General features: G+C 44.6%; 1 protein-coding gene across 1 annotated transcript in view; it reads right to left on the minus strand.

The window, feature by feature from the left end:
• Positions 1–219: 219 nt before the first annotated feature.
• Positions 220–22,291, minus strand: part of LOC134575763 (chymotrypsin-like elastase family member 1) — a 35,823-nt gene continuing 13,751 nt past the window's right edge. Inside the window, exons 2-9 of the mRNA XM_063435203.1 lie at positions 14,815–14,968; positions 13,713–13,804; positions 5,080–5,180; positions 2,673–2,798; positions 2,077–2,210; positions 1,203–1,348; positions 453–602; positions 220–255 (exon numbers count right to left, since the gene is read on the minus strand). Coding sequence (XP_063291273.1) covers positions 247–255; positions 453–602; positions 1,203–1,348; positions 2,077–2,210; positions 2,673–2,798; positions 5,080–5,180; positions 13,713–13,804; positions 14,815–14,968 — 912 coding nt within the window. The 3' untranslated portion in view covers positions 220–246. The remainder of the gene's footprint in view (positions 256–452; positions 603–1,202; positions 1,349–2,076; positions 2,211–2,672; positions 2,799–5,079; positions 5,181–13,712; positions 13,805–14,814; positions 14,969–22,291) is intronic.

Below are 22,291 nucleotides of genomic sequence, written 5' to 3' on the forward strand. Positions count from 1 at the left end.
AATAAGTTGTGTTTCGAGCAGTTTAGATTGGACTTTTTTTTCTATGTATCCTTTCCTTACATGGTAACGTTTTATATAAAGTTTAGGCTATAGGGAACAAGCTAAAACAGAACAGACAATATTCATATAAATATAATCTTTATTTCAAGGATTTTTATAGAAATAGAATTCCATCTTTATGACAAAACAAAATTCACAACATGAATGTATCAAAAATGACTTGACAGAAGTTCAGATTCAACTGATTTAGAGATTCTGAAAGAAAAGGGAAACATTTTTTAGGCATAAAAAAAATCAAAACAATTTACAGTATAATTTATGTCTTTAGTTACAAATCTTACAGTTAGTAAAACACAGTAAAGTGAGCAGTAGTAGATGTTGAATTCATTTAGTATATCTATTGATAGATCCTAAAAACACATGAAAGTAATCATCATAACGGAAGAACTCACAGCATTGATCCAGGAGACATAAGAGGAAACTCTGGTGAAGACACTTGGTTTGAGATAGGTGTTGCAACTTGCAAAGGGTCCAAAGCTAGTTACTCCATGAACTTCGTAAACTCCGTTGACATCACAGTTGAGGGGTCCACCAGAATCTGACTGTAATTGAGAAATGTAAAATGAAACGGTAGTTAAACATAAAAAGGAGATGGAAAGGCGTGATAATGAATATTTTTTAATAACTAAACAAAAAAGGGCACAAAAATATAGAGGAAACAAAATGTAATAAATGTATTAGGAAAATATAGTCAAACTAGCTATATACTTTAAGGGAGGAAGCACTTTGCCAAGAGGAGGGATTATTTTACAAAATATGCTTTCTTTATCTGAATTAATCACTTCTGACTATGGAACTCTTAACTATTGTCTGTGAAGTTGCTCATTCATATAAGATATATATATGGAATTGTAGATTGCCATTAATGATGACTTTTTAGATTTGAGAAATATAACAGTTTTGTGAGCTGTTTGGCCACTACTTTAGACGGTGACACCTGTAAGGTACTTGCCTTCTTAAAAGCTTTGTTATGACTGCTCTTAATTCACTTTTATTATGGGTATTATTATGCTTTGTTGTTTTTGTATTTTTTGTATTGTTCTTCCTTTCCTTTTTACATTGATGCAACACCACTTTACATTCACTTAAAGATACCGGAGTTTACTTATGAATTTATTTATCTTACAATGTAATTGTTTTACACTGCATGCAGAACGAATTCCATCACCACCAGCACACAACATCGAGGGCTTGATAACATTATTCCAGGAGGAGCTACTGTTGCAGGTTGGGTAATCTACCACAAGCAGAGGGGCCTCCTGGAGGATGGTGGCTATTGGCCCACCAGCTGTGGAGAAAATAGATATAATGTCGTCACCCAGTACAATTTAAAGTAACAATCAAAGCATCTTGACCACTGAAGCTCGCTGGTGTCCCCTCCCAGTCAAAGCTGAGATCCTCTGGGTGCTAATAGCTTTCTCTGCTAAAACAAGGAGATTTTGTTAGTTCCACTAGGCTAAACCTTGCAGTGCATATTTGGCTAATTGAGAGAGTCAGCTGAGTTCTCTCTGACTGCAGAGGACCCGTCAAGTTGCCAAACTATTCACAAATGGTGTGACTACTTACACAGCAGGATACCAGGGCATTCCTCACACTTTAACCACTATAACAGGGTTAGTGGTTATGGTGCTTGGAGTGTCTCTTTAACATTAAATAAGGGCTTTGTAACGTGCTTGAGCAGGGGTTGGCAATCTTCAGCACTCCAGCTTTTGCGGACTCGCTTAATGCTCATAAAGCCATATTACTGGCAAAGCATCAAGGGAGATGTAGTCCACAACATCTGGAATGCAAAGGTTGCCTACCCCCGTGCTAGAGAGTCTTACCATCTCATATAGAAAATACAGAATAAAGCATACTGATTTTAAGCACAAAGACAAAGCAAGTATTGATACTATGCACCAGAATAGCCTATAATTGTGGGAGTGGTTTTATGTCCTATATAAACCAACTGCACATAAGCCCATTGTAAACTGACTATCCAGTATCTGAAAAAGACTCTGCTCAGAGATCACTTACTGCTCAATCTGCCCCATCCAGTTACAATGCATTCGTTAGTGTTAATGACGGCTCCTTCACTGGGCAGCTTTGCCAGTTGTACAGTGCTGTCCAGGATGGCGTTGGAGGCTAGGTGAAGGATTGCGATATCATATCTGTAAAGAAAGGAGGAATCAAACAAAATAGCAAAATTCATGAGCATACTATCTACACCAAAGGGATCTAATAATTATGTAAATGTTATTTAATATTTATTAAAATCAATACATTCACAAATTCTAACTATTTTAGATTATTTTATTTTATCAGAGATTATCTGAGATGACAGTTCTTGGGGATACATTAGCAATGAAAGATAGCCTTTACATTTATTTTGTTTTACAAACTGAAAGGTAGTTCTGATTATTTAAAGGTGACTAAATGACCCCATTTAATTAACATTATAACTCGTGTTAACCTTTTTTATATATAATGCTATGTGATCAAGTATAAAACCTGCAAAATTAAGTAAAATTAAAAAGCTTCTGTTGCTTGTCACTTGTTCATTGTATGAAATATTTTAATGTTTTTTTAGAACTTACTAGAACCTTCTTTATTAATTTAATTAAAATACTCACCCGGCTAATGTATCATCAGGGTTCCACTTATCATGTAGCACAACCTTGAACACAGAGATCATCTGCTCAGTGCCTTCATACACAGTGAAGTCATGTTCTCCGAGAACCACACGGTGGTTTATATCCCTGCACAAATGGGAAAAAAGTAAGTAAAGTATTTTTCAAGGTAATTGTCTATAGCATGATTATGTAAACTTGTTTAAAGTGACTACGTAAAGGAGATATCCCAAATCTGGTCCCTACATTGAAGGAAGTTGTGTGGAGCTTGTGTGGTTGCTTTCGGGGACAACACTGTAAATTGTGATGTTTTTTCCTTGGGGTTTTTCATAGCATATTGTTCACAACACAAAAGAGAACTCATAATTATCCACTATCAAACTATTTTTAGATGGGATTTTATTGATAAAATCTGAGCCAAAAAACAAACTATAAAAACTTTCTAAATGTAGGACGTGAAGAATGGTTTGTGCTTGTTACAGAAGTCTAATTTAAGTCTTGGTTGTTTCTACGTACTGCTCACAGGTAATGGAGACATTGATAGAATTTTAACGAAGAACTCAAGACACGTGTTAAACTTCACTTTAATGGCCTTACAGCGAGTTAACTAAAAACGTAAATGTTTTTTTTATTTCCATAGAGATCCCTTCCCTTTTGTCGGATTATGTACGATATTGCCATATCAGAGAAATGTTAATGTTTGCATCTGGCTGATAACATGTCTGTAATGACTGTCAGGTGGACAACTATTACAGGCTCTTTCATACAACCCAGCTTGATGATGTCAAATGCTCTTAATACTTTTGGAAGGGGGCAGTAAACTATACAATAACACTCTAACATTCGTTTTCCCTTAATTGTAAACCGGTGAGATTCGATTTGATTTCTTGCTGATTTCTTCACATTTGGCACTTTGGATTTAGGTCATAGATTTGCTCTAGATTTGTCTTCATAAACATTTCTCTTGCATGGTTATTCTCGAAAGTGAGAACTATTGGAAATGCAAAGTTAATTTAAAATTTTAGACTAAAATAGCCGAACTGGAACCGGACTTGGAGAATTTTTCCTATTCAGCTATTTTTGCCTTAAATGTGAATTTCATGTTGAATTCCCTTTGCATTCCTGACAATTCTCACCTTAGCAATTAATCCTAAAAGTGTTCGAGAAATCATGACTACAAACCAGCAAGCAGTTAACCAGTAGACAGTTATGTAGCTTATCTTTTTTCTGCTTAGGGTGAAGCTGCTTTGAGCATTCTAGTTGTTATATGATTTCTACACTTGAATTATTAGATTACTGCAGCCTAGATATTGCTGCATCAAACCAAATGGATACAATGATAGTTCTACTCTTGGGTTCCATTACAAATTCCATTTATAATGATTTTTAAAGTTTAGTGTTCCTTATTGTAGAACGAAGTCTGTTACAGTGTGCCTCCTTCACTACAAAGCAGTTGCTGTTATAAAAGTATTACAATTATAAAAGAAAAACTATTTAAAAAAAAACAAAAAACTTATTACAGACTTGTCTCCAGAATCCAGTTCCTGGAGCATTGCAAGTGTCAGTTCCGGATGCTGGATACCTCAGCTGGATGAAATTTTGTACACTTTTGATTAAACTTATTAAAGTTTGCTGTACATTTGGTTGGCGCAACCTGCATCAAAGTTGCTCTTTGAATAGTTGGACAAGTTGCTCTTATTTCATTGTCTGTTTTATTTAGATATAGAAAGTGTTTCAATTGCCTATTTTAACTTTATTATAAATTTGACAGCACTATTGCTTAACCTGTAACTTAAGAGAATGTTTTGTACATGTTTATTTTATAGCACTGTACATTATTCTGCATTCTGTATTTAGGTTTACACTATTAGTGTGGTATATCCAAATATCAATCAGTGTCAAGCACCATGTCCCAAAATATTCCAACTGTTCCAACCCTTTAGCCTCAGCACCACATTTTAATTTAGCCCTTCACTGCACTTTTCCATCTCCAAAAGATGGTACAACATGAATTTCTTTAAAAAACAAAGCTGACCATGCAGGGAATGGAATATAGTAAAAGACACATGTATTGTCCACTTAAAGCCTTCAGTATATGTTTTACTAATACCAATAGACAAAAAAAAGTAATGCCCTCAAACTCCTCTACTCTTGGGCGGCAGCAACAACCATGGTACACATCGGCCCCAATACATGAAGTAAAAACCAAAGAAAAAAAGTGTAGGTTTGCCTTTTTGTGGCAGTTGCCATTCCTCTCGTGGCCTTTGGAGAAACTAAATAACCTCCATTTGTTTAAATATGCATAGGAATTTGGGAAGAGCACAGCTAACCTTTTTTTCTTAATGTTTTACTTTATGTTTTACTAATACCATATTGATATTAAGACATCCATTCTTTTAGACACAGTTACCTGTCTACACAGTGAGCAGCGGTCAACACACGGTTTTGTCGGATCAAGGTACCTCTGCAGGAGTGAAGCCATTCACCATTTATGTAAAACTGGCTTGATACCTGGGGAAAGAAAAATTATAACAGACGAAAAATATATACATATATATTATGCATTCGTCTGTAAATTCATATATCTATATATATATATATATATATATATAATACCAATAGGGCTGCACTGACCTGAGCACCCATACGTTATAAGAGTGCTGCTGGGGCCAATCCATGAGGTGCTCTCACTCATTCACTAAACAGCAATTTCAAAACAGAATTTAATCGTTTTTTGTTTTTTTAAACACCTAACCCAGATATAAATAATGGGGTTTTAGTTGCAGTATATTACCATACATTACAAAAGTCTGCCAGCATGTCAATGGCCAATGTGTGTTGATAAGCCAGTCACTTGATGCTTCTAGTTTACAGCATCATTCTTTATATATACACACATACCATGCAGCTAATGTGGCTTCCCATTCTTTATATTAGTTAAGTAACAACTAAACCTCTTAATCGTATCTAAATGCTATGTATGTTGCTTTATACTCACATGTTTAGACACTGGCTTAAATGTACAAGTCAACCTAGTACAGTGGCTATTGATTGTATCTATGGTTGTATATATGCTAAGAGAATCATTAGCCACAGAGACCTGACAAGGAAGTCTAGGGAGACTTTTTTTTTTTTTATGTTATACCTTGTGAATATATCCATGCAAATTGTTTTCCGGTACAATGATATTTCATCTCATGCGACAGTTCAAAATACTTGAAACTCAAAAGTATTAAATGTATCTTTGTATTTTTAAAAATGTCTTTAAAACAGCACTGTCATGCAGTGGCGTACTAAGGGGAAGGTGCGGGGGGTGCGGTCCGCCCCGGGTGCCACCAGTTAGGGGGGTGCCACCAGGTAAGGGGGTGCCTCCAGGGCTTGTGACTCTGTGAGCTGTATGGCTGCACAGGGCGCCGGAAGCCACACAGCTCACACACGCAGGGGCTGGGAATTCAGCAGTACAGTGTACTGCACGGAGAATTGGGGGCGGAGCCAAACTGGATGCGGGGGCGGAGCTACAGCCAGCCTCCATTTGCTGCCTTTCACTGCAGCACACTGAGGGGAAGCAGGAAGGAGGCCCTGCTCTCCCAACTCCAACACACCAGGGACTCACTGACTCCACTCCTCCACCAGTAAGTAAGAGAGAGAGAGAGAGAGAGAGAGAGAAAGAGTGTGTGTGTGTGTGTGTGTGAAACTGCTTGTGACTGTCTCTGTGTGTGAATCCCTGCCTTTGACTGTCTGTGACTCTGTGTGAATGTCTGCCTGTGACTATCTGTGACTGTGTGTGAATGTCTGCCTGTGACCAGTGGCGTACACACACTCCATGGGGCCCTGGTGCGAATCTGATCCATGCCCCCCTCCCCCCCTACCCTGACCCTCTCCCCCCTGACTGTGGGTCCTTCCCCCCCGACACATACAGACACAAACACATTCACACACCCCCGACAGACACATACATACAGAGACACGGACACACACATACATACACAGCCATACATACAGATACACACATACAGAGACAGACACACACATACACACATACAGAGACACACACATACACACATACAGAGACACAGACATACAATCATACACACATACAGAGACACAGACACAAACATACATAAACACATACACACACACACACATACAGAGACAAAGACACAGACAAACATACACACAGAGACACACACATACATACAAACACAGAGTCACAGACATACATACGGATACACACACACACACACACACACACACACACCCGGCAGACACATACATACACACATGCAGACACATACATACAGAGACACAGATACACACATACATACACAGCCATACATACAGATACACACATACAGAGACAGACACACACATACACACATATAGAGACACACACATACACACATACAGAGACACACACATACAGAGACACAGACATACAATCATACACACATACAGAGACACAGACACAAACATACATAAACACATACACACACACACATACAGAGACAAAGACACAGACAAACATACACACAGAGACACACACATACATACAAACACAGAGTCACAGACATACATACGGATACACACACACACAGAGACAGACACACATACAGAGACACAGACACACACACACACACACACACACACAGACATACATACATGCAGACACACACACACAGACATACATACGGATACACACACACAGAGACAGACACACATACATACACACATACAGAGACACAGACACACATACATACACACATACAGAGACACAAAATGTTTCCTACCGTGTGTGACTTCCCTGGGGTCCAGTGGTGGCTCAGCCTGATGGGAGTCAGAGTTCTCACTCTGACTCCCTCCTCCTTTCTGTTTCCTCCCGCATGGGCTCTCAGTATGCTGGGAGGAGTGACGTGCAGTCACTTCCTCCCAGCGTGTGATGATCTCATCACAGGGGGTCCGGTCGCGCTCTTAAAGCGCACAGCGCAGACCGGGCCCCCTTACAATCCATGTCCATCGGTTTTCCCTAACAGCATGGGCCACCCGATGGACCCCTTAACATGCGGACCCGGCGGTTTGCCGCGCGGGCCGGGGCCGCAAAGCATGGCAGCTGCTACCCGGTCGCGGGGGGCCGCAGAGCGGCCGGGCCCCCTGGAGTGCCGGGCCCGGTCGCAGCTGCGACGCCTGCGACCGCGGTACGTACGCCACTGCCTGTGACTATCTGTGACTGTGTGTGAATGTCTGCATGTGACTATCTGTGACTGTGTGTGAATCCCTGCCTTTGACTATCTGTGACTGTGTGTGAATCCCTGCCTTTGACTGTCTGTGACTGTGTGTGAATGTCTGCCTGTGACTGTCTGTGACTGTGTGTGAATGTCTGCCTGTGACTGTGTCTGTGAATGTCTGCCTGTGACTATCTGTGACTGTGTGTGTGAATGTCTGCCTGTGACTATCTGTGACTGTGTGTGTGAATGTCTGCCTGTGACTATCTGTGACTGTGTGTGTGTGTGAATGTCTGCCTGTGACTATCTGTGACTGTGTGTGTGTGTGTGAATGTCTGCCTGTGACTATCTGTGACTGTGTGTGTGAATGTCTGCCTGTGACTATCTGTGACTGTGTGTGTGAATGTCTGCCTGTGACTATCTGTGACTGTGTGTGAATGTCTGCCTGTGACTATCTGTGACTGTGTGTGAATGCCTGCCCATGACTATCTGTGACTGTGTGTGTGAATGTCTGCCTGAGACTATCTGTGACTGTGTGTGTGAATGTCTGCCTGTGACTGTGTGTGTGAATGTCTGCCTGTGACTATCTGTGACTGTGTGTGTGAATGTCTGCATGTGACTGTGTGTGAATGTCTGCCTGTATCTGTGACTGTGTGTGAATGTCTGCCTGTGACTATTTGTGACTGTGTGTGAATGTCTGCCTGTTACTCTGTGACTGTGTGTGTGTGTGTGAATGTCTGCCTGTGACTCTGTGACTGTGTGTGTGAATGTCTGCCTGTGACTCTGTGACTGTGTGTGTGTGAATGTATGCCTGTGACTATCTGTGACTGCGTGTGAATGTCTGCCTGTGACTCTGTGACTGTGTGTGTGAATGTCTGCCTGTGACTCTGTGACTGTGTGTGTGAATGTCTGCCTGTGACTCTGTGACTGTGTGTGTGAATGTCTGCCTGTGACTATCTGTGACTGTGTGTGTGAATGTCTGCCTGTGACTATCTGTGACTGTTTGAATGTCTGCCTGTGACTATCTGTGACTATGTGTGAATGTCTGCCTGTGACTATCTGTGACTGTGTATGAATGTCTGCCTGTGGCTATCTGTGACTGTGTGTGAATGTCTGCCTGTGGCTATCTGTGACTGTGTGTGAATGTCTACCTGTGGCTGTCTACCTGTGACTGTGTCTGTGACTGTCTGCCTGTGCCTGTGTGTGTGAATGTCTGCCTGTGACAGTTTACCTGGGACTGAGTGTGACTGTCTGCCTGTGACTGTGCATGAGACTGACTTTTGGTGACTGTGTGTGTGACTGTCTGCCTGTGCCTGTATGTATGAATGTCTGCCTGTGATTGTCTACCTGGGACTGTCTGCATGTCACTGACTGTGTGCTGCCTGTAACTATGTTACAGTCTGCCTGTAATTGTGTGTGTGCGTGAGACTGTGTGTGTGTGACTGTCTGCCTGTAGCTGTGTGTGTGACTGTCGGTCTGTAACTGTGTGTGTTACTGTCTGCCTGCAGCTGTGTGTTTGACAGTGTGCAAGTGACTATGTGTTTGGTACGGTGTGCACGTGGCTGTATTTGACAGTATATGCGTATAACTGTGTACATCTGACTGTATCTGACTGTCTTCGCCCTGCAGTGAGTTGGCACATAACATCATCCAAGCATCGGTGTCATATTACAGGATGTGCAAGGGACATGTGCATGAAGAGCACAGAGATCCCAGCAGCAACCACTGACTACCAGGGACTGAGGATCCACTCTAGCCCTCCCAGAGCAAGGTAGGGAGGCTGGGTGGACCTCTTAATTATTAAATGTGTGCATGTATGTGATGTTTGCGTCTGTATATCTAATTATGTGTGTTTGTAATTGTATGTGTGTGGGTCTGTGATTGTGTATGTCTGTGTTTATGTGTGTGGTTGTGTGTGTATCTCTGTAGTTAAGTATGTGTGTATATATATATACACACACACACACACACTTAACTACAGAGATACACACACAACCACACACATAAACACAGACATACACAATCACAGACCCACACACATACAATTACAATATATATAGATATATATATATATATATATATATATATATACACACACACATACTTAACTACAGAGATACACACACAATAACACACAATTCCCCCAATAACGAGACGACACTTCATTTTGAGGGTCAAGCAGAATCTCAGGTGCTGGCACACCCAGCCTGTTTTTTATTACAGTTGTTGCAAATACAGGTCCGCCCACAGGGAGGTATAAAACAACCAATCACATCACAGTTACATCCCACATATTCCCTCCCCTTATCCTGAGAGGAAACTCAATTACACATACAGTTAAAACATACTTTCTACCCGACTTTCATAACTCTAAAATCATACATCACATTTACATACAAATTACATATTCACAATCAATCCATTCAGGGGAACAACATATTAAAAAATGGCATGAATCAGACCATGGGTTCAAAAGTTAGTAAAATATCTTTTGGGCCCTGGCTGGCACATGGCTATCTGGCTCAGACCGGTTTTACAGAGCCCTCTGTCCTGGAGACAATGGAGAAGCAATCCAATTACCTCCCAGGACAGAGACCAGACTCCATTATGCACACGGGGACACAAAGACAGTAAAACACTTTAAAATACATAAAGTCACCTTTTACACATAACACACAGACATTTCACATATCCCCAGATAGCTGGGATCTGAGCGCACAAAACTACCGAATAGCGCTCAGATCCTATTCACACAGTTCAATTGCCATGGAGTTAAACTTTTTCCCATAGTCTTTCATTATATGAATGGGCTCCATGGCATAGCTATCTGGGGTATCACCGCTCACACAGGGCAAATACCAAATTACCCCACTGTATTTAAAGGGCCAGAATGAGTGACATGCACTCTGTAAGGGCCGAATACGTTTTTTTTAAAGGGCCCAATCTCCCAGGGCCATAGTCCAAAGGCAGCAGGCGGGCAACCAGGCTTCTCCAGTTCATAGTGGCGAGGTTGGTTTTGCCACACTTCTCCCCTTTACCAATTAGACTAACAGGGTACCTGACCTCCTGCCAGTCAGTGCCCTGGCTAGTCCAGCAACCCACCCACAAAGCAGAAACTGCAGTACAGCCCACCCACCATAACTGGTTACTACACCTGGGTGGAGGAGAACTTTGTCCAGGTCTAGGTGTCTCACCTCGGCTGTGTGGGGGACTGGTAGTCTGCCTTGGTGGGTTGCTGAGTGGGCAGAGACCAGCGGTACTCTGCCCTGGTGCAAGTACTACCGCGGAAGTAGCCTGGTTGGAGCCTGGTTGTGGGAGGGAGAGACCGACTGTCTCCCCTCTGGATACACTGCTCTGTGGCTGGGGGACAGGACCGACTGTCCCTACCCCTTGTGCTGTAAGTGCAGAGACTACGGTTCCATCTGCACAGTTGTGGGGCTTAACATCTCCCCTTGGTGGGTTAGGCTGCCGCTGGAGAGAGGGTGTAACAAGCTCCTCTCTCTGGACGGTAAACTGCCACTGGGGAGAGGGGTTAGCAGCCTACTCTCCCTGGCACTCTCTCTGCTGGTGTAGAGGGGGACCAGCTGTCTCCCCTTTCATTATTTTGTCCTGCTGCTGGGGTATGAGACTGATGGTCTCTGCCCCCTGCAGGACACTCTGCTGCTGGGGAGGAAGGACGGCACCTTCAGGTCCCTGGGGTGCACACTGCTGCTGGGGAGGAAGGACGGCACCTTCAGCTCCCTGGGGTACACACTGCCACTGGGGAGGTAGGACGACACCTTCAGCTCCCTGGGGTACACACTGCCGCTGGGGAGGAAGGACTGCACCTTCAGCTCCCTGGGATACACACTGCTGCTGGGGAGGAAGGATGGCACCTTCTGCTCCCTGGGACACACACTGCCGCTGCGGAGGTAGGACGACACCTTCAGCTCCCTGGGATACACACTGTCGCTGGGGAGGAAGGACGACAACTTCAGCTCCCTGGGGTACACACTGCCACTGGGGAGGAAGGAAAACACCTTCAGCTCCCTGGGACACACACTGCTGCTGGGGAGGAAGGACAATACCTTCTGCTCCCTGGGGTACACACTGCCGCTGAGGAGGAAGGACGACACCTTAAGCTCCCTGGGGTACACACTGTTGCTGGGGAGGAAGGACGGCACCTTCTGCTCCCTGGGACACACACTGCCGCTGGGGATGAAGGACGACACTTTCAGTTCCCTGGGGTACACACTGTCGCTGGGGAGGAAGGACGGAACCTTCTGCTCCCTGGGACAAACACTGCCGCTGGGGAGGACGGACGACACCATCAGCTCCCTGGGTTACACAGTGCCGCTGGGGAGGAAGGACGACACCTTCAGCTCCCTGGGTTACACACTGCCGCTGGGGAGGACGGACGACACCAGCAGCTCCCTGGGTTACACACTGCCGCTGGGGAGGAAGGACGACAGCTTCAGCTCCCTGGGTTACACACTGCCGCTGGGGAGGATGGACGACACCATCAGCTCCCTGGGTTACACACTGCCGCTGGGGAGGAAGGACGACACCTTCAGCTCCCTGGGATACACACTGCCGCTGGGGAGGAAGGACTGCACCTTCAGCTCCCTGGGACTTACTCTGCTGCTGGGGAGGAAGGACGACACCTTCAGCTCCCTGGGATACACACTGCCGCTGGGGAGGAAGGACGGCAACTTCAGCTCACTGGGCTTCCTTTTTGGCCAAATCTACTAGGGATTGCAGGTACTCTCCTACTAGTTTTCTGGCGAGCTGCACGGCTCTCTCCGGGGGGTTGGATCCATAGCCAGACAGCACCTCATTAACCTCTCTGTCAAATTCCTCCTGAGTGTAGTCATATGCCATGCTTGCTCTGCTGAAGTTGATTCTTTTGTAGATAGGGTCGCTGTACGGGTACTAGCGTTGCCCTCAATTTGTAATCCACAGAATGGTGTTGCCCTGTAGCTGTCCTTCTGGGCTGTGGAAATGATCCCGCCGCTTGCCGACAATTGTTGTGGACCGTTTCGCTCAGAAGGGGATAAAAACCGTTTAGGCGATACTCCCCTTTCCCATAGACCCACAGCTACCGCAAGCACCAATCTCCCTAACTGCAAACTGTACGAATCTTTCAACTCCCAAACTGGAAACACACAAAAGTAGTAACATATCTTTTGGGCCCTGGCTGGCACATGGCTATCTGTCTCAGACCGGTTTTACAGAGCCCTCTCTCCTGGAGACAATGGAGAAGTAATCCAATTACCTCACTGGACAGAGACCAGACTCCATTATGCACATGGGGACACAAAGACAGTAAAACACTTTAAAATACATAAAGTCACCTTTTACACATAACACACAGACATTTCACATATCCCCAGATAGCTGGGATCTGAGCGCACAAAACTACCGAATAGCGCTCAGATCCTATCCACACAGTTCAATTGCCATGGAGCTAAAGTCTTTCCCATAGTCTTTCATTATATGAATGGGCTCCATGGCATAGCTATCTGGGGTATCACCGCTCACACAGGGCAAGTACCAAATGACCCCGCTGTATTTAAAGGGCCAGAATGAGTGACATGCACTCTGTAAGGGCCGAATAAGTTTTTTTTTTAAAGGGCCCCATCTCCCAGGGCCATAGTCCAAAGGCAGCAGGCGGGCAACCAGGCTTCTCCAGTTCATAGTGGCGAGGTTGGTTTCACCACAGGGGGCAAATCAGGGTTATATAAAAATAATATATATAGTATTTATGCAAAAAGAAAAAAAACGCATGAATTTAATTTACTAATAAAAAATATGAAGTTGAGATTTTATGGAAGTGAACACTTACCTGCCAGGGCCATGAATTTCTGGAAGCATCAGTTCCTCCTACCACACGGGTATTGCTGTTCTTCAAAGACTGGATGACATCAGCGCAATGTCCTAAGAGAGTAGGAACAGGAAATGTTATCGTCATCTGCATTTAAAACTAACTGTACCTAAAGAATATTCAAGGACGGATCTGTTTTATACTGATACATAATACATTTCTCTGCAGATCATAAAATCTTCTCAATTAAATTCAAACAAAGAAAGACAGTCACATTTAATTACTGGAACGTTTCTGACCACTAATTCTCAAGTGTCAATTATTCTAACCTATAGTTTGGTTGTTTACTCTCTGTATTATATAACCCAGGGTAGTTTAATGTATGACATGGTATCATTTTATGCAGTATGTATGCTGTAGTCATAGATAGATCCCAAGTTCTTGTGAAACTGTTGCTAGAAGGCTAGCAAAGTACCTTGGGATTTGTAATTTTACAAAAGTTGTTGATTTATATTTTTAAACATTGCCTATAAAACTGTAGCAAGCTAACTTGGAATAAACTCATTATGAGTGGAAGCTATTGAATGATTAGTGGCTGGCAGTATTAGACTTTGGACTGATTATCAGTCGGATGTAATGTTTTACTCTGTCATTCGTCTGCCATTTCCTATCAACATTCGTTTCTATCAGCTTACCTTCTGCACTGTCAACTATATTATCCCTTCTCTCTCTTGTTTGCCATACCACATTTTATCTACCTGTATCTGTAAAAAGATGGATGACATGCTTGGGTGTTTTGAAACAACAAGCTTTCAGGGACCGCTGCTTCACTTCTAAAGAACGTCTACGTTTCTTTAGAAGCAATTTCCCTTTTCTTTGTATCTTTCTCCTCTTTCCCTTCTGTAGTCTGTGTTCACTTTCTACTTGCTTTCTTTCCCCATTTCTCCTCACACTACCACCAGATTAGAATTTAATAACACTGCAGTTGCTTGTATTGTAGCTCTAATATTGATTAGGCTGGAATGGGTATCATGGGAAACATAATAAACATATGGGGCTATATAGTATCTCCGTGCTTCCTTTAGGATTACATTTAAAATTCTGATCCTCACTTGTTTCTCACCATCAAAAAGACATTTTTGTGCAAACATAAATGAATTCTCTGCTTTGCCAGTGACCTTCCCTTTCTTCTCTTGACTCATGGCACTGTCATCTTCAACTCCCTTACAAGATTTCTGTGGGGCTGCCTTAATTCTTAAGGATTGCCCTGTCTTGTCCTAATATACCTTCACCCATTCAGTATTTTATTAAGAATTCCCTAAAAACCTAAAAAGAAACAAATTATTACCGTGTTATTCACCGGCTTTCCCTTGCATTGTCCAATCCACCACAAGACTTGTGTTACCACAGTATGTTTACCCACTATTCTACTTCTTACTATCCATCCTCTATACATGCCAAATAATTATACAATTGTAGATTATGCTAGCTTTAGTGTACCTATAATCTTAATTTTATTAATGACAGGAGGCGAGTATTTGCTTAAGTCTCTCTTTACTAGAACTCCACAGCAGCACAGAAAAACAACCAATCAGAAAAAAGTTAGGTACTATAAAACTCCCCTCCCCATGCATCATTTCCTCTTTCAAGCTGCGACAAAAACAGAATAAAAGGAAGAGAACATCATGGGGAAGAAACGAAGTCCTAGATACGATGAATATAACGATGTCCACCATCCGAGAGTAACTGTTGTAAACTGATAGTGTTGTAAACTGAAACGAGAGAAAAACAGAATCGAACAGGTTGATTATCCAATGAAATGTACTCTGAATAAACATGCAGGTACCCAATGTAGCAACCAAAATTAACCTTAATATGTAGATATCCCAACCCTACTATGAAAAACAGACATAAGGAACAAGCGACAGGTAGCAGAGACAACAAACAGTTGCATACGTACCTGATTAATCTAAACTAAAACATAAAACAAGGGAGGGATAAGAAAGGGTGGGAAATACTCGCCTCCTGTCATTAATAAAATCAAGATTATAGGTACACTAAAGCTAGCATAATCTACAATTTTATAACATGACAGGAGGCTTCGTATTTGCTGTTTCAATGCTCAGTTCACCAATCCAACGCTGTTTGTGTCGCTGGTACCTATTCCAGGAAATAGAGTAATCCTAATTGGACATTCCAAGTACGATAAATGACAGACGGATCAAAGAAGATGCCAGCCGACGAAGCATCTCAAATACGGAAAAAAACACCATCCACTGATAGATCCATTGTACGTGGTGTTGCGACCTGTTTCCTAGCAGTTGGTCCACGAGCTGGCAAGTTGTATGTGGTTGTATAATATCGAAGGTCAATTTCGGACTTAGGGTCGCGAGAAGAAACTGCCACCATGTCTCAACTCATTATCCGTAAGGCGGCTCCTCCGCCCGTGTCAGGGTCATTTGGCGATGTGGCCTTGCAGGTAGATCTCCAATCTCAAGGAATGCGCCTAAGTCCACCACCAAAATCGCAATAGAAACCGAGGAGGATCTTTCGTACCTTCCTGTCCTACCCGGTGAGATGTCTCATCCGAGCATAAATTCATAATGCAGGCAAGAGTGTGGCCAAACCAGCCATATTCTAAGTGATTCCAATATTCCAAATGGACTGTGTAATCCTCGGACGCCATAGAGAAAAGGCTCCAAAGGACGTCCATTCAGGGTTCCGAACTGAACTTGTGTGGAGGAACGGTGGTCGACTATTCTGGGAATAGGGAATTCCAGAAATCGTCAAAGGAATGGGAAATGCAAACAGGAACGCAGATTTCCATCCACAAAAGATGTCTGTGTAGGAGTCGGGGTACACCAGGTACCACCATAAAGTCTCGTAGGTCTCCTGGACGATAGTTGAAAAGTAGGGTAGCGCGAATCCAACAAAACGGCTCCCGTGAGGGATAAATAGAGTATAGACGGAGGGTCCTCCATCTCCGAACCATGATCACCAGGTATGCGCTCCGAGGAGGCGGGGCAGTCCTGCCATCTTATCCCAAGATCTGATGACCGGGGAGGTCAAGACAACCGGGGTTTCCGGTCTTACCATGTGATCCATACGTACGGTTTTACCTTCAGAGCGGGTAATAGGCCTTCCTTAATCTTGTTACCCGAGCAAGGCAGTGCCCGTTTGCTCCATGAAGGTCTCCGTATCTCCTGACATCTTGACATGGGAGAAAGTGTATGCGCAGTTTGTTCTTAATGGTCTGGATATCCAAAACAGAAAGCAATGCTCTGTATTATATGGTGCAGAATATACCAAAAACCTGCATTCTCGTAATACCGGAGGACCATCCGTTAGCCGAACCATCTCCAGGAGTGTGTGTAAATAAGTGGGGGCCTCCCCCGTTATACCTCTGTGAGTATTTCTCGCGTGTGTTACAGCGGTCCGGATCCAGTAGATCCATTACAGGAGATAGAATAGAGGGATCCCGTCTAAATAATTATATCTTGCATGACCAGGCAGTCCTCTAGAACGAAGACAGTAGCATGGATGTCATCTCTAATTGAATGCAGGAGGGACGCCCCTCTATGTAGTCATCAATGTCTTGCACAGGTACAAGCCTGTGTGATGAACAAATGGCCGGTGCTGTAGAGTGTCGAGTGCATGAGAGAGCTGCGCTCTCTACTAATGTGATCGCAAACCGTGATAGCGTCTGGCTGCTAGCCGCACCCGTTAATAACCAACAGCAGAGTGAACATCCGTGACCGGTTCTCTCTATGAGAATGTGTCCTCCAAACCTGTCCTCTGTATCCAGCCCAGTATCTGGTAGAGGTCGAGGGAGGGGCTGCGCCCTCTAATATCAAATCAGTATCCGGTTCTGTATCTAAGAGGGTTCGCCCTCTGTTCCTGAAAATAAACATACTCGGATCGAGGTGATGGAGGGCCGCACCCTCCTGTGATCAGGGCCGGATTAACATAGGGGCTGATGGAGCTGCAGCTCCAGGCCCAGGCCCAGGCCCATGGAATAGGCCCATTTAAAAAAAAATTTTTACACACTGCTCTTAGGTTTGCCACCTGTCTGGTATTTTACTGGCACAGCCGGTATTTGAGGCTGTCTGGCCGTGTCGGTATTGCAGTAATACCAGCAATACAAATGCAGGTATTTTTCTCAGAATAAATGGAGATTACTCTGCAATACCAGCACCAGCCAGTAGGGGTCACTGTGTGTGAGAGAGGCAGGTATGGGAAGTTACAGCATATCCCTGCCTCTCTCTACTACTCACTGATCCATGAGGGAGCAGCAACACAACACAGAGTCCAGACAACAGCTCTAAGTGAGGGATGGGGGGAAAGATAGTAGGGACACATGGGGACACTGAGACACTAGGGGACACATGGGGACACTGAGACACTAGGGGACACTGAGACACTAGGACATATGGGGACACAGACACTGGGAGACCTGGGAACACAGACACTTGGGGACACTGGAAAACATGGGGACACTGAGACACTAGGGGACACTGGGGACACATGGGGATGCTGAGACACTAGGGGACACTGGGGACACATGGGGATGCTGAGACACATGGGGACGCTGTGAGACATAGGGACATTGGGATACACTGAGAAATTGGGACACGGAGACACTATGTCCCCATTTCTCCCAGTGTCCCCATGTCCCCCAGCCAGTGTCCCTAGTGTCTCAGTGTCCCCAAGTCTCCCAGTGTCTGTGTCCCATGTCTCTCAGTGTGCCTAGTGTCCCCATGTGTCCCAGTGTCCCCATGTCTGTGTCCCCATGTCTATGTCCACAACTGTCCCCATATCTCCCAGTGTCCCAAGTATCTGTCTCCCAGCCAGTGTCCCCTAGTCTCCCAGTGTCCCCTTGTCTCCCAGTGTCTGTGTTCCCATGTCTCTGTGTCCCTAGTGTCTTAGTGTCCCCAAATGTTTCAGTGTCCCCATGTCTCTCAGTGTCCTCAAGTGTCTGTCTCCCAGCCAGTGTCCCCTAGTCTCCCAGTGTCCCCTTGTCTCCCAGTGTCTGTGTTCCCATGTCTCTGTGTCCCTAGTGTCTTAGTGTCCCCAAATGTTTCAGTGGCCCCATGGCTCAGTGTCTATGTCCCTAGTGTCTCAGTGTCCCCATTTCTCCCAGTTTCCCTAAATGTCTCAGTGTCCCCATGTCTCCCAGTGTCCCCATGTCTGTGTGTTCCCGGGTCTCTCAGTGTCCCCATGTCTCTGTGTCCCCGGGTCTCACTGTGTCCCCAGTATCCTAGTGACATGGGGACACACTGAGACATTGGGACACTGGGAGAAATGGGGACACTGAGACACTGGGAGACTAGGGGACTGGGCGACATGGGGACACTGACACTGATACATAGGGACACTGGGTGACTTGCGAGACTGAGACACTGGGAGACAGGGAGACATTGGGAGCAATCCATCTATACAGCAGAATCAAACTGTGAGTAGTTTGTTGGTGATTTTACAGAATTTTCTCTGATGTCACTCCTTGTGATTATACAAATGATTAAGGCTGGTATTTTTTTCCCAAGAAAGGTGGCAACCCTAACCACTCTTCACATACTCTTGCTTAAAGGAGCACTACAGGGTCAGGAACACAATCATGTATTTCTGACCCCATTATGTTAAAACCACCACCCTGGCCCCTTCTTGCCTCCCTAAGTATAGTAAAATATAACTTGTATTCAAGTCTGCAGCAGCTGGCTCTGCCTCTGAACTGACTGTCTGCTGACATCATCAGAAGTGGTGGTCTGAGCAAATTACAATACTTGCCCATAGGATTGGCTGAGACTGTTAACTAGGCAGATCAGGGGCAGAGCCAGCACAAGTCCAACATAGCCCTGGCCAATCAGCATCTCCTCATAAAGATAAATTGAATCAATGCATCTCTATGAGGAAAGTTCAGTGTCTGCATGCAGAGGGTGGAGACACTGAATGGCAGTGCTGCACACTAGGCAGTACTGCCACAGGAAGCACTTCTAGCAGCCATCTCAGGAGTGGCCAGTGGAGTTATTTTCTCTGAAAATACAGTGTTTACTGCAAAAGGCCTGAATGGAATGATTCTATTTACCAGAACAAATACAATAAGCTGTAGTTGTTCTGGTGACTATAGTGTCCCTTTAAGTTTGGAAGCTTAAGAGGGATGTATGGGAACAAAACCTGTGTGGACTGGCTGACAATAAAATAAGTTTAGGTAATGCTGTTGGTCTCTCTAACACTGTGGTATGTCCCCTCCTTTCTTCTACACTCACTACATACACCTTTTCTCTGTCTCAGACTATATACCAGGAACTTCTGCCTGCTAGTAAGAAGATAAGGAGACAAGTGGACCAGCGAGTGCTAGGGGACAGTCCTTAGAAAGCATGGAGTGAGCGCATCATTAGACGCATTTATGTCAAGCTCAGAATGCTGCCTGCATAGTATGCCCTTAGTTGGCCAGCCTGCAGGATTGGCGGGCAGCCTGACATGCATTCATGCCAGGCTGTCCTTCAAATTCTTTGGACAGACATGCACCCTTTTTGGGCATGTTCTCCCCTTGGCAGGTCTGGTTACGTGATTCGCACCAGTGGCCCACCCTTTTACCCTGCCCATTGACTTCCTGCTTCACTGGACACTGCTGTTAGGGGGTATGGATTTACTTGAAAGATGAAAGCATAAATTAGAGAGAGATTAGCATAGAGTATGTGTTTTTCTTATAGCTGCATCCTATGAGTTTCCCTCTAACACCATCTCCATCAGATACATGACGCTTGGGAGGTATGACTGTTTTAGTGTTTTTGGTCGATAAGATTCTGTAAATAGGCCCATCATAATTGTCAGCACCAGGCCCACTGGGCTCTTAATCCGGCCCTGCCTGTGATGCAAACTAGAGTCCCTAGCGACTCAGGGTGACCAAACTGCAGGGCACACCTCTTATAAATGTCAGCATAAGGCAGTATGCAATCTTCGGAAACAACAATGGAAAAACTATCAACCGACTATCCGGATCGCGTGCGCGTGCGCGGGGTCCGGGAAGACCGTTGGTAGTCTGAGGAAAGCTGGAGACGTTCTCCGCAATGCACGAGTGCCCGGGAGGTCGGAGGAGGTCAAGTCAGGCCTCTCGACGACCCGAACGAAAAGGGAAAGGAAGTCATGAAAGAACAAAAAGGCAACAATAAACGTAGATAAGAGTAAATACACCAATTCTATCTCAGATAGAAGGCAAATAGCAGGCCGGAAGGTAATAAAAGCAAGTCCCACTGGACAGGGCCAGGAGCTAACCTAACACGGGAAAAAAATACCGACACCTATAGGGATTCCGGGAGGCAGATAAGGAGTAGCTGGTAAAGACAAGGAAAAAACACCGCTTTCTCCTGTAGGTGTCTGAGTACCGGTCCTTGCCTGTGCGAAGTTCTCCTTGGAGATGTGCCATCACCGGTTTGGAATAAACCGTGGATGTGTCCGGGTATTCATAAGAAACTTTGCCCTTCAGGCATGAGGTTTAGGGCCTTCACCCTTCCCACCATATTCAGATGGTCGTATACTGGTGTCCTCTTGGACACTATGGCAAAGGTGTTTGTCTGGACACCTGCCTATCTCCATGTCACTGGTGGGCACTGGGTTATCCTCAGAGATATTCCTCCAGGCCTGCGGCCAAAACCAATAGTGCAAGCACGTCAGTAGGGCACAGGCCCAGCAGGCCAAACGAATGGACACAGAATGGTTAGCCAAGCAAATAGGCACAGACATAGCAGGCCATTCAAGTAGGCACCAACATAGCAGGCCGTTCTTATGGGCACAGACATAGCAGGCCGTTCTTATGGGCACAGACATAGCGGGCCGTTCTTATGGGCACAGACACAGCAGGCCGTTCTTATGGGCACAGACACAGCAGGCCGTTCTTATGGGCACAGACATAGCGGGCCGTTCTTATGGGCACAGACATAGCAGGCCGTTCTTATGGGCACAGACATAGCAGGCCATTCTTATGGGCACAGACATAGCAGGCCAATCTTATGGGCACAGACATAGCAGGCCGTTCTTATGGGCACAGACATAGCAGGCCAATCAATGGGTTGTGTATTACCATTATATTATTATTATCATGTATTTATATAGCACCTTCCAATTCCGTAGCGCTTTACAATGGGTATTGAATGAGTAACGGGGACCTCTGAGTTCGGGTAGAGGTCCCTAAAATTGTAGATCCTCAGGGCATCCTGTGACATAGGACCCTTAGACACCAACCCTTTAGACAGCGTAATGCCGTGTGAGTAACCTGAACCGGGACTGGCAGTCCCTAAATGCCCAGCAGGCAAACAGTGGTATTCCAGCTGTAGTGGGTATAAGCGGAAGTTGTCCCAGTGACCATCATAAATGTAGAAAATTGATGGAAGTGCACTCCACCCCTTGCCAAGGAATCCAGGGTGCTTGGATATGTCCCAGTACCAAAATGGACAAAATATAGTAGTAAAAATAGAAAATGAATCCAGGCACTCCAAAACCCCCCTTAGGGGTTGAAACGTCGCTTTGTAGCTGCTGGTTCCAATAAATTGCCTTTTTCTTGGAATTCATTTGGAGTGCCTGGATTCATTTTCTATTTTTACCAG

Source organism: Pelobates fuscus, chromosome 1 (genome assembly GCF_036172605.1).
Source record: "Pelobates fuscus isolate aPelFus1 chromosome 1, aPelFus1.pri, whole genome shotgun sequence".
NCBI classification, from domain to species: Eukaryota; Metazoa; Chordata; class Amphibia; order Anura; family Pelobatidae; genus Pelobates; species Pelobates fuscus.